Source organism: Panicum hallii, chromosome 6, assembly GCF_002211085.1.
Source record: "Panicum hallii strain FIL2 chromosome 6, PHallii_v3.1, whole genome shotgun sequence".
Classification (NCBI taxonomy): Eukaryota; Viridiplantae; Streptophyta; class Magnoliopsida; order Poales; family Poaceae; genus Panicum; species Panicum hallii.
Window position 1 is genome coordinate 5,216,753 of NC_038047.1, and position 12,868 is coordinate 5,229,620.

Consider the following 12,868-nt stretch of genomic DNA (forward strand, 5'->3'; position numbering starts at 1 on the left):
TTTACCGCCGAGCATCGTGCAAGGAAAACTAACCATCTAAAACCCTTTTCACTGTCTGATGATTTTCCTACCCGCAGAATGATTTGTCAAGATTTTTCCATAAATCATGAATTACTACTGCATTCTTTTTGTTTCAACTGAAGGGGCTGTATCATTGTCTGAAGTGATCCGATCGGGATCAGGAAAAAAAAACTTGCCGCCTTTTTGCCTGAGGTCTTAATGAAAAAAAGAATCTCTCCATGTACGTCTAAATTGCCTGTGGTGAAGAGTATCTTGCCGCCTTTTTGCTCTCATTGTTCCCTTGAAGGCTAGACTTTTGCACATTTCTGCTCTTTTTCCCAGTGCTTTCTTGGAATTGCTGATCGCGGGGAATGGAATATATATATGTGTTGTTATCTTTCCTGTGTCACTCGCAAAATTCTGCCTTTTATTTGACACTGGAAGGTTGAAATATTTTGGAACTCTTGATTGTTATCGTGAGCGAAGCCTGGGCAGATCCGACTCTAGAGAACTGAACTAGACGTGTTACAGGTGATGGGCCTAACTATGGGACATACGATCCCCAAGAAAGAATTGTAGTTTCAACACTGGAACTGGGACATGGCATGAGGGAGTCCCGTTATTGCTCGTTAAAAATGAAGGAAAACAATTCTGGTCTGACTCTTTATTTCTCGATTAGTTCCTTGGCCATCCACACTTGCATTCAAACAAAATCAGTAATTGCAGTCCAAGCATCCACAAAATACAACCGGCTAGCTCATTGCATGATTACAACTGCTAAGCATCCTGTCCAATTGCTTACTGAAGAACTCAGGTGGAAGAGGATCAGGCGCAGTTGCTCGTCTTGACGAGCACTTACGGCGTCACATAGGGTGGTAGAGCCCAGGGCGCACGTGTACATGGAATAAGATGGGGCAACAATGTCCAATCTGAGAATATTTCCCTAAATGGCAATAGCTTCGAAGAAGCAAGCCAGATGGGGAACAATGTCAGGGCAAACAGCATGGCAATGGAATCATTGGTAATGGCACGAGATTTGCGCTACTTCCTCCATCCCAAAATAAGTGTCTGTTTAGCCTTCAAATTTTGTCTCGCAAAAACTGTTCATTTATATTACAGCGATGTTCATCTACCAAGACAATGCATGGAACCAATTAAATACTTGAGTTTGACGCGTCATGAGCACCCCGGACCACCAACACTGCCAAACTCCAATGGGGCTAAAACAAAAGTAGAGCATATAAGAACAAGCAACTGCGGGGAAACGATGATGCATATCAAACTGAAGCAATCAACCCGATTATTTTCACCAACTTCCAAGACACAACATTCTTTACCCTTGTATTTATTCATAAAGATGAGTTCCTGTCAAAATTAATGAACATACATAGGTTCAAAACTTCTGGTTACACTCACAAGTCACTCCACTTCTTTTTGGGGGGTAACACAGGTTGTACACTACTTTCTTGATGAAAAGCAGGGTACATACAAGTCACAGAACAAACTATTGCTGCTTGCAATGTCGTCCTGTGTTTCTCTCGAACAAAACTCCTCCCTGCCTAAGGCTTTCCGCCACTCTAACAGCAAAAAACCTCATCAAGATAATTCTATGCAGAAAAACTAACAGAGAATTCTGCGAGAACCATTTACCACCGCGCACCAACATGCGACTCCATCCGTTGGTCCTGGTCCAAACGCATTCTTTCGGGCCAAACTAAGTTCAACTTCATTGCAAAGTCCGCCACTTCTCTGCATGTCAAGAACAAGGCTTATTATTTCAGAACAGGACAGTTTCATGCATGCTAACAGTAAATGGTTTGATAGCATCCTAAACATAGCCTGAATCAAATGATGGACACACGCAGCAACTGCACGTACAAACAGAAGTTGGATCGAATGATGGGTAGCAGAATTTTACAGAATCCATGAAATTCCAGCCCAGAAATCACTTCATATTTCTTGACTTTCAGGGTCAACAAAATGCTTTACAATTGAGGAACAGACTATGAGCCTACATGCATGCACCCATAAGAAATCTCATGTCCTCACCTATCGATCTCTTCCCTCATTGCAGGATCAAGTCCATCATCGAGTTCAGCATCGTCAAAGGGGTCGATATCGCCCTGCAAATCTGGCCTTCGGCAAGGAAGCCCAGAAATATTACCACTATCTGCTTTGCGCGGAACCACACAGCTAGCTCCCTCCTGAACTACCAAAATAATTATGTAAGGAATACAATATTCTATATAAAGTTACACCCAAGAGAAAATGAGACTGCAGCTCTAACCTTATTTACAGGTTCAGAGTTCGCTTTTGCGGGATTCTTAGCTTGATCTTTCCTTCTTTTATTCTTTCTCTTATTCTTAGCAGCTTTCCCGCCCCTAGAATCTGTAAAATGGTTACAAGAAACATAAGAACTTTTTAACAAAAAACAAAGAACTCATGGAAGAAGTTCTTGTGTTGCATGCTTTTGCTGGCTTGTGGACATTAGGGGAACAGATTATCAATCTTACAGCAGACAAAAATATAACAAGCAAAAAAGGTGCAATAATAACTTCATATGAACACATCAGAAGGTGCAGGAATCAACTTAACAAAAATAATCACGTGCTCCTGCTGTGCCTAGTTCAAATTTCCTTTAATCTAAGTAAGCAGTCTACCAATAAATATTGTATTAAACTTGATGGAGAAAACAGCACCATAAACCCTGACTCTACAAAAGCTCGTGACAAGATAATATTTTGTTATGTTTAACCCACAAATAATCATATACATCCACTTTAATGTCTGAGTGCCAAAATACTGCTAAAACTTCTATCAAGTTCATTCATAGTAGCTTAATATGTTTGGTCCTGGACAACAATTTTGTTGTGGTATTATGACTGCTCAATATTAAACAACAACACAAAAATTCTAGTGCATTTTTTGCCATGATACTCAAATATTTGCATTTTTTTCTCTAAAGAAACCAAAATAACTTATAATTTCTGGACACTACAAAATGTTTATATTCACCGTGGAACATCATTTTGTGCAGTGGGCAGGACACCAAATGATGTAGTGCAAATACCACATATTTTTGTAGTTTCTGTGGCAAAATTCTTAAATATTCAATATAATCACTAACCTCCATCACCATTTATAAAACAAAGTAATTCATCCAAAGATCTCTCATCCTTTTGCTCTTCCTGTGTTTGAACATCCTGAAATAAAGCGAACCTCAGAAACCAACATAAAACTTGAACACATCCAGGTCAATGAGGGAAATATCATTGAACACACTGCATAGATTCAGCCATAAATACCTTTAGTTTCTGGCGCTCCTGGAGTTCTTTCCGCTTCTTTGCATACAACCGGTTCAATAAACGAATTGTAGGATCAGCATTTATATTTTTTAGCGGCTCCAATTTCTCTTCCTGAGTGACAATAAGTTTTGACAAATAAGTATTGAATGTGTCAATGTCTCAAATGAAAAGCTCCAGAGCTTTATCCCTCTGCTCTTGTGATGATGTCTGGTTTTTGAGCTCCAGAGGGGTGAATTATAATCAGGGAGATCAAATGAGCTTTTCCTACCTGAGAGTATAAATGGTACTCTTACCTCTGTCAAGTCATCTGGTAAATGAAAGATATCTCGAACTTCATCGGGTGTCTTTCCTCCGATGATTCGAGCAAGTGCTCCACAAGTAAGATCAACTAGTGGCCTTAACTGTAGACCGAGGGCTGCAGAAGCCAACTTGCAGAGTTTTTCTGTGTCTATCCGGACAAACTTTTCATCGAATGACTTACGCTCCTGCAAATTAAGGAAATCCCTTCTAAGATATGTTGGAGAAATTATAGTCTAAAACATCAAAATCTTCAAGAAAATTATAAACTGCTGCAAACCTTGTTTGAGCGCCCAGGGACCTGATGAAACCGACAGTAGTCAAGAATCAAACTCAAGCTTGCCGGATTAACTCTTTCTGGGAGGACAATAGCATGATTTTTAGATGATCCTGTCCCATTTTTTACTATTTCCCGACATATCATAGGGCAGAACATTGCAACTTCCTCTTCCACTTGCTGTATGGAACCATCAAAGCACTGAAGCCATATATAAGTCTTCAATGCCTGTTAGAGTTCACCAATAAACTCGAATTAGGCCCAAACGAGATACAAGGATGAAACTCTTTACCTCCAATTAACAGCAAACAAAAAGTTCAAAATTAAGAAGTGCAAAAGGGAATGTACCTCTGGTTTTATTACTGCTAACTCGCTCTCTGACATGATTGCCCAATGCCAGAAAAATAATGATACTAATAAAACCAGATACGGGGGAAATTTACAAAGAATTCCTTTCAAGGTATACAACCACCACTGGGCTCTCCAATGTCAAGCAACTAGCTGAGAAAACTTTATCCTATAGAAAAAATCTTGATAATCCTTTTTCTGCCTTCAGATTGGAGGATAACTTTATTTGCCTTCAGATCAAACAATGAGGCATAAAATTTAGCTTCAACCTTTGATTAACCTGCAGTGGAGAACAAGGCCAAGATGCATAAGTGGAGGAAGCTTTTGCCTACAAGGGATGAATAGTAACAGTAAAACGAAAGACTACAACAGAGTAAAAAGTGTGAGAAGATATCCAACAAGAGTAACCAATTTCAGGTAGACATTCAACACCCAAAACATTTCTACTGAAGTTGTGAGCAGTCAAAATTGCGAGATATAAATTTAGACAATGCCAGTAACAAGAATATAATGAATGGAGTAATCTCTATTTCAAAAGTAATCTGAATGCGAAGGCAATTGTTTCACTGATTTAAAGAAGTACTAACGTTTAATTTGAGTTGAGTACCAAATAAGGGAAAGAAAGAAGCAATCATTGCACTCAGGGCAAATCTATGTAGGGCCAAGGTGGTGCAGATACGCCCAAATCGTAGATCAATCGTTATGGTTAGCAGCTCATTTTGACCATTTATGAACCCCCCCCCCCCCAACCCCTTCTTCACTGCAAAGGCATGTTCCCAGCATCCGCCGTACCACTGCCCAGTCAGCCACGCTGCTCCACCCAAGATCTAGGTGCAGAAAAAGCAGAATGTGTCATGCATTTCCTCTTACATCTGAGCTAGCCCAGTGCCATGTGTCGCCTTATGTTTCTATTTATGTATAAGAACACCTATACAAATAGTTGTCTTATCGGCCGGCAGTGTTACATGGGCACAGGAGTAGCTGTTGGCTTCCGACTTGGGTGCAGGTGTCTGATTCGGCAACTTTTTCAGGGACACGCCATAAACCATTTGGAATCCGACACGGGTGTCAGAATCCAACATAGTTGTTCAGGTAGCGCTGCTTGTCGCATCTGTGATTTTCAAAAAGTTCATATTGCCAGTTACGTATAGGGTTATCTGTATCACTTAATACGACAACATCGAAGTGGCGCATCCGCCAGGTTTCAGCTCTAGCTTCCCCCCTGAGTTGCACTGTATCATGCCAGATGATCCCGAGCAAAAATTGAATAGCGACCAGCAAAGCGGGCAAACAACAATCAAACAGGGCAGGGCACAAGGGACGGAAATCATGTCCCCCAAATGGCCGCAAATCTCTCCGCAAGGCGGCGGCAAGTTCCGGTAACCAAGATTTCCAAACCCTGCCAACCCCCAGGGCGCGTACCAATCCGCATCCAGCCGGAATGGACGATGCACAGAGGTGGAGAGAGACGCCCACCCGCATGCAATCGCAACCCCGGGGCAGCGAAATGGGGGGCTAAACCCTAACGGGAAATCGGCGCCCGCGGGGGGGGGGGGGATTGCGAGGCGATTCCTAGCCAATCCAAGGAGGGGCGCGCGAGGAGGGAGTGGTTGGCCGCGGAGGGGGGGGGCGCGTACCTGCGGCGGGCGGGAGCGCGCGGGAACGAGGAGTCTCCGAGGGAGACGAGGCGGCGGCGCGGCGGCGGCGGCGAGGATAGAACAAGGCTCGGTCGGCATTGGCTTGACATGACGTGCTGTTGGGTCCAACCAATCGCAACGGCGCCGCGGGCCTGTGGGCCTTCAGCGGCATGTGCTGTCAAGCGGACGGAGCCGCGCAAGAAGAGCTGGCCCACAACCAACGCTGGGCCGCAACTTCAGCATGGATGCTGGGCCGCCGATTGTTGGATTTCAAAATGTTAGATATTGTTTATATCCTCTCAAAAAAAGATATTATTTATTTATTATTTACTTAAATGCCACGCGGCCGCGCGATAATGTTTCACCACGCCACTTGCTAAGCAAAATCATAAAACAGGAAAAGAAAATGCTTTGTGTGCAGCTTGTTCTTCTCCAGCAGCTAATAGCTGTCTGTTTACCCCTTGCACAAACATCGTTTCCCAGTGGTATAAAGATCTAGTACATTCCAAAGGTATTCTTATGCAGAAGAAAATGCGAGTATTCTTAGAGTCTGTTTGGATGGATACCAGCACCGGCCCGTTAAATTTAAGTCGTTGATCGGGAGTGCTAGTGTTGTGTTTGGATCCAGATAGTGATTCAGCCACTCCTACTCCCGCCGGCATGACCAGTAAGGGGCTGCATCTAAATGTGTTCTTAAGATAAGTACGGTACTACATGCCATGCCAGTAATTTTATAGGTTGTTTTGTATGATTCCACGCAAAAAAAATTTATGACATGGAGAAGAGAGAGAAAGAAGAAGAACAAGATCGCTCATCGACTAAAATTAAAGGATCATGAGACCGCTTTCTTACCATTATATAAGTTATTATTGTTGTACTATTCATAATATTATTGTTTTTACTTCACAGATTAAGGGATATGATATTACTCCGAGATAAAAAGATTACCTATTATAGAGGTTGTAGGTTGTTTATTAAATCGTCTTAAGATAACATATTATTATATAAGATCGTCTATTAGACGGCTCTAATATCCTTAATATACTTGCTCTTAGGGTATGATTGCTTTATGATTCTGATTGGCCAAGCCAAAATTTGGCCAGCCAAAGGAATTTGGCTGTCTTTTGGTTTGAGGCTAAAAATTAGCTTGTTCCCGACTAGGCAACGGGCAGAGCGTGGGCTAGAGTTTCGCTGGCCGGACTTTGGCTTGGCCAGCATCACAAGCCTAGCAATAAGGTGGCAGCGTACTAGTGGTTGCATATACTCCTATATTTCCTCGTTAACATAACAAGAACCATGTGGAACATATTTTGATGAAAAAATATGGTGAACCCACATGTCATACTCTCTAGGTTTTGGCATCATCTTCGACTGGCTTGGCCACAATTCAGACACCAAATTTTACCTTTTTTTACCTTGCCCATATTTGCCATCAACAAAATTTTGACCTAGCTCACACAGGCCATAACCAAACATGCCCTTAGAGCATCTTCAAGAGTGTGTGAAAAAATAAAATTGCCAAAAACTATTGGGAGAGAAAAAACTTAGCCACCGACCCTTCCCAAAAAGATTTAACCACTGCCTCATCATCTATCCGTGGCAGTGGCGGAGCCAGGATCAAAATCTACTGGGGGGATCCCTTGAACGCTACGTCTCTCTGCAGATGAGACAGAGCGATGCGATTCCTCACCCCGGGCGAAGGTACAACGCAGCGAGAAGTAGCGCCTTCACGATTAAACAAATCGTGAAGCCGCTTGGGGGCCTCTGACGGGTCCAGGACCTGGGGTCCCCAGCAGGCTCACTTCTCGTTGACCAATCCAAGGCCGCGCCCGAAACAAGTACCCATCCGTATAAGGCAACAACTTCATCTTGGTGTCTCGGCCCACAACCCCGACTGTTAACTCGGTCGGGATGACCAAGGCCCATATCCCCGACCGTGGAAACGGTCAAAGGCCAGGTCCGTACCAAGGGTCCGACCGGAGACTCCGACTAGGCTCCGCCTTACACATGCCCGCCTCCCCGACAGGCAGGCTGGTCGAGAGGCCAGGCCCGGCTTACCAACGGGCCCAGGAGTAGGTACGAAGGATAAGGATGAGCCTCGGGGTCAACCTGTCGTATCCGGCCAACCACTCCCTCCACGGTGGTTACAGTCCCCTCTGCTGTGGCAGCAGGGTGCCACTATTCTACCTGCCCGTCCTCGTGAAAGGACGGGGTGAAACGTCATCATGATACGGTCGGAACGCCCCCCATCACGAGAAATGGCCGGGCAAGGTGCTAGGGATGGGGCGTGATAGCCGTACTATACCTATCGACGCCCCCACAACCAACAACCGACGGAGCATGACGCGCGGGAATAAGACAAGATGCTTGCCCCACGACGTGGGACTTGGATGGTGGTCACCGGAAGACTCCGATTGATGGGATGGGAAGATCCGACTGACGAAGCTGACGACCCGACCGGCAGGGTCGGGAGTCCTCTCTTTCTATCCTTACACTCTTAGCTTCCTTGTAATGGAGACCTCCCTTGGACTATAAAAGGGAGGGTCTTCCACCTAGAAAACAAGGAAGACAACTCATCACATCCAATCTCTCGATAGACTTAAACCATAGACTCTCGAATCTCATAGCTTCCGCTCGAAAGCTTGTGACTCGCAACGATGCACGTGTGCGGGCCTCCCGAGGGTTCATAACAATTTTTTTAATTTTTTATGAGCTGGGCGCGTTTAGTACCGGCCCCTGCAGCCGGTACTGGTACTAAACAGTCCGCCTTTTAGTACCGGCCAGGCAGTACTGGTCGGATGGACCGGTACTAACCACGCCTTTTGCCCGGTACGTACGCTAGTTCTTCTAGCTATGATACCACTAAATGATTATGATCCCTTCCTATAATTCCAATTTTAGAAACGTAATAGCGGTCTTTATTTTTTTTCTTACAAAATGCAAAAAGGTGTTGTCCAAGTAGGCATCACAGGCTAAAAACCTGTGGCCATACTCTTATGTAGGCCACCTAGAATATAATGGTTTAATTTATGAAATAGATGCTCTATAGATATCCCAACCTTCTTTAATAGAGTCTTTGATAGTGCCTTTGAATACTTTTAAATATTACTGTATATGATGTAAAGGTAATATGAATCAAGGTTTATAATCACTATTCTCTAGAGCTAAGCAATTTTGCAAAGTAATTAATTAACATATTTATTGCTGTATGTGGATGGAGTAGAGAGTTCATGTCTATGGCACACAATTTTGACCTTCATGCATGGAGCTACTTCATTGTATGTCTTGAACCATAGTAGTTTTCAAAGAAGTTTGTTCTTATATGAAACCATGCTAATTTATGTACATTGTTGTTAGAAACAGGTGGTCCTATATAGAGACACCGAATCTAGTGTGCAATCGAGAACCTGGTCAAGCTGTTTTATGAATGGGAAATTCAGCTGCTAATGCTTCTAAGTTTTGCAATACAGACATTCCTCTTCTTTACTGGTGGCCTTCGGCTCTGCAGCACCAACCTGCTCCTTAAGCTCTCCATTTGGATAGCTTATTTGGGAGCGGACACGTTGGCTACCTAGCTTGCACACGACATCAGGATGCCCACTCACTGGCTTTTGTTTTGGGCACCTTTCTTCCTCATCCATCTTGGCGGACAAGACATAATAACTGCTTTTGCCATGGAGGGCAACAACCTATGGCTGAGGCATCTGTTGAACTTGGTGCTGCAGGTCGTCCTCGCTGTCAGGGGCGGATCGGAGCCAGGGCGCGTGCTGGGCGTGCTACAGCATGGCTCAGCCCAGGTGCTCCCTTGTACATCATGTAGTATTTAGGTCCAGAAACACTAGCATCCGGCCTATTTTTATCAACCTAACACTTGCCCACTTATTTTAGCCCGGGCTGCAACGCCATTCTGGCTCCGCCCCTGCTCGTTGTCTATGTTTTCTGGATGTCAATTGGAAGGCACAATGTGGAGCTTCTAGTTTCAGGTTTATTTGTGTTTGTGGTGGGAATCATCAAGTACGGAGAAAGGATATGGTCGCTCAGGTGTGGAGGGTGTGAAATTAAAACCTTGAGGACTCCCCTGGAAGTCAGTATGAGCATCGGTTGCCAGATGTGATTGATGGGGATACTAGCTATTCTAATGTTGTTTGCATGGGCCTGCATGCAATGGGATTTGTTTTTATATTTTTAGTTTCACATGGGCTAGAAATTCATTCCCGGGAAGATCCTAGAGAAGAGACAGGAGTCTTCAACAAATGGCTCAAGGTGTTGGAGATTGTGATTTACGATGATCTTTACACCAAGGCTCTTGTGCTGAGAACAAGGTGCGGAGTTATACTCCGATGCGTCTCTAAGATATGTGCAGTGGTTTTCCTTCAAAAAAATATGTGCAGTGGTTGCTTTGATAGTGTTCCTTGCAAGTGACAGAGGAAGGTATAGTAGGGTTGATATTGCAATCACCTATTTACTATTTATAGGAAGTCTTTTCCTAGAAGTTTGTGCGGCGATTAGTTTCATGGCATCGCCATGGACTTGGGCACGGTTTAAGGCTCGAAACTGTGACAAGCTTGCATGGTTTTCTTGGTTCATCTTTTCCAGCGACCACAATGGCTGGGCAGAGAAAAGGCCACTGCATGTGGTCCAATTCAATGGGACAGTACAGCTTAAGGCCCCCGTTCGGTTATGTGGGAATAATTCCCAGTCTCACAGTCCCTTCATTTAATTTTCATAGGGTCGGAATGATTCCTGGCCGTTCCTGCATGTGCTCGCGGAGGCACACCTAGACAAATACGCATGCTCGGATGTGGAGGCGGATGTAGAACCTGGTGCCAATGTCTTGGGGGAGGACTGCCGGAAACTGTCTCGCTGCATGATGTACCTCATGGTTGCTTCCCCTTTCTTGCTGCCCCTTGAACACAGCGCCGTAGCCACGCTAGAGATCTGGCTGAATGTTTCAGACGACAGAATCAGTGGAATGTTTGGACTCTACGAACCCCAGCAAGGAAAGAGGAGATCAATAAGGAGGTGTGGATACAGCTCATCATCTACGCCGCCAGCAAGTCACGGCCGGAGATGCACGCGGCGCGGCTGGCCAGAGGAGGAGATAGAGCTCCTCTCCTTCGTCTGGCTGCTGCTGGGCCATTTCGGCTTTTTTTCCTCGGGAGCCAACATCGAGCTTGTGTTGAAGCAAAGTCCACTGTCATTCTACGTTCTATTCACTGGATTTTCTATTAGATGATTAGGACCCTATCCAAATCTGTATCTTCGTTCTCTATGTGCTAACTGCTTGTCTTTCTCGTATCACCACACACAGAGGGAGAGCAGGTACTCCTTGTTGATCCAACATCATTACTACAGTGCACCAATTGTCGACCCTGTTCTTTGATCTACAAAACATGATGATCTACAATGCGTAATATTGTTTTCTGTTGTCATGCTTATAATTGTGATCTTTGTGTAATATATACAGTTGGTATCCAACTGTTGATGCATTGGTTGCATCGGCGTTGAAAAGAATAAATTGTTATGGATGAGAAAGCTGTTGGATAGAGAGCACGTACTCAATATGGATGAATGATAGAATATCTGTTAGATGGAGTCTGTCGCTTATGAAGTCCTAGGGAGTTTCCAAACCTTGACCCTCATCTGATACGAGATGATCTGCTAGATGGCGGTTTTGGCTTCATGCGTAGGTTGTTTCATGCAGAGTCACACTATTACATGGTGGGCTAAAGTTTAGCCATATCACATCAAAAAGAATCTTATCATTTAGAGTATCAAAAAAAGTCTAATTATAAAATTAATTGCAGAATCCCTTGGCTAATTCGCGAGACGAATCTAACGAGATATATTAATTTATGATTAGCGGATGGTACTGTAGCATCACTGTTACAAATTATGGACTAATTAGGCTTATTAAATTCGTCTCGCGAATTAGTACTCGTCTGTGCAAAAAAAATTGTAAACAAGTTTTATTTAATACTCTAAATGGTAAGATTTTCTTTGATGTGACAGGGCTAAACTTTAGCTCTCCGGAACCAAACGGGGACTCCGTTGTGTTTTGGGATAGGAAGAATAATGCCCTTGCAAGACCTCCAACCGATGAAGAAGATTTCTGCAGCAAGAAATTCCTCCCAAACTATACTGAAAATGATGGCTGCAAAGCGTATATATTCTACTTGTTTGAGAGCGTATATATTCTATAGCCATAAGGAGGTCATAAGCTCTTTTGTTCGAACCTAGCTTAGAGGGCTTCCACTCTTCCCGTAAACATTTTTTTTTAAGATTACACGGTACAATTCAGACACTCACAGTGCACATACACTTACCATTACGAACACATGTACGCAAACTCTACCCCTATGAGCATCTTCAAAGACTGAGCTGGCAAATCCTCAAGATTGACGAAGTTACCATAGGCGCCTCTCCGTTGACGAGAACATAGCCTACCACTGTTGTTGTGTGGTAGCATGCAGTGTTTTATGAACGCGTAAATAAATATTATAAAAAAGGGTTAATTGTATCCATGCCATTACAATTGTCTGAGTTCACTGATCTGCTATTACAATTCGTCATATTGGAACTGTGCCATTACAATTCTACAACTCTTCAAAACATACCACTACTTACCCCTTTGATATGTTTCTGAAAAATTTTGGACCAAAATGCCCCCGGTCTTCTTCTTCTTCCTCTCATCCCTTCTCTTCTTCCTCTCTCTCTCCATGGCGTCCGGCTCTCCATGGCAGCCGGCAAGCTAAGAGAAGCCAAGCTCCCCGCTGCCCCTGCTCCGTGCCGCGCGCGCTGCGCCTGCGAGGCCGCGCCCGCCACGTCGCCCTGCTGTGCCTCCGCGCTGCCCGCGAGGCCCGTGCCTCCGCGCCGTAGAGAGGAGGGAGGCGGCGCCGTGGAAGGGAAGGGAGGGGAGGGGAGGAGTCACCGGCTGCAGAGGAGGGGGGGGGAGGAGGAGAGAAGTCGCCGGCGGTAGAGGAGGGGAGGAGTCGGCGGCGGTA

General features: G+C 44.4%; 1 protein-coding gene across 4 annotated transcripts; it reads right to left on the minus strand.

The window, feature by feature from the left end:
• Nucleotides 1-1,314: 1,314 nt before the first annotated feature.
• LOC112897940 (SKP1-like protein 21) lies at nt 1,315-6,001 on the minus strand. Of its 4 annotated transcripts, none has more exons than XR_003229788.1 (10): nt 5,865-6,001; nt 4,228-4,507; nt 3,883-4,107; nt 3,599-3,790; nt 3,306-3,416; nt 3,128-3,203; nt 2,288-2,388; nt 2,050-2,209; nt 1,651-1,749; nt 1,315-1,577 (listed from the first exon to the last, which is right to left on the minus strand). XR_003229788.1 is itself a non-coding variant. In XM_025966346.1 (10 exons), coding segments are annotated over exons 2-10 (996 nt in total). In that variant the 5' UTR covers nt 4,264-4,507; nt 5,865-6,001; the 3' UTR covers nt 1,315-1,576. The 4 variants fall into 4 exon arrangements, 3 of the variants coding, with proteins under 3 accessions (XP_025822131.1, XP_025822130.1, XP_025822132.1); XM_025966346.1 differs by having other exon boundaries at nt 2,050-2,204; XM_025966345.1 differs by having other exon boundaries at nt 1,315-1,749; nt 2,050-2,204.
• Nucleotides 6,002-12,868: the final 6,867 nt, after the last annotated feature.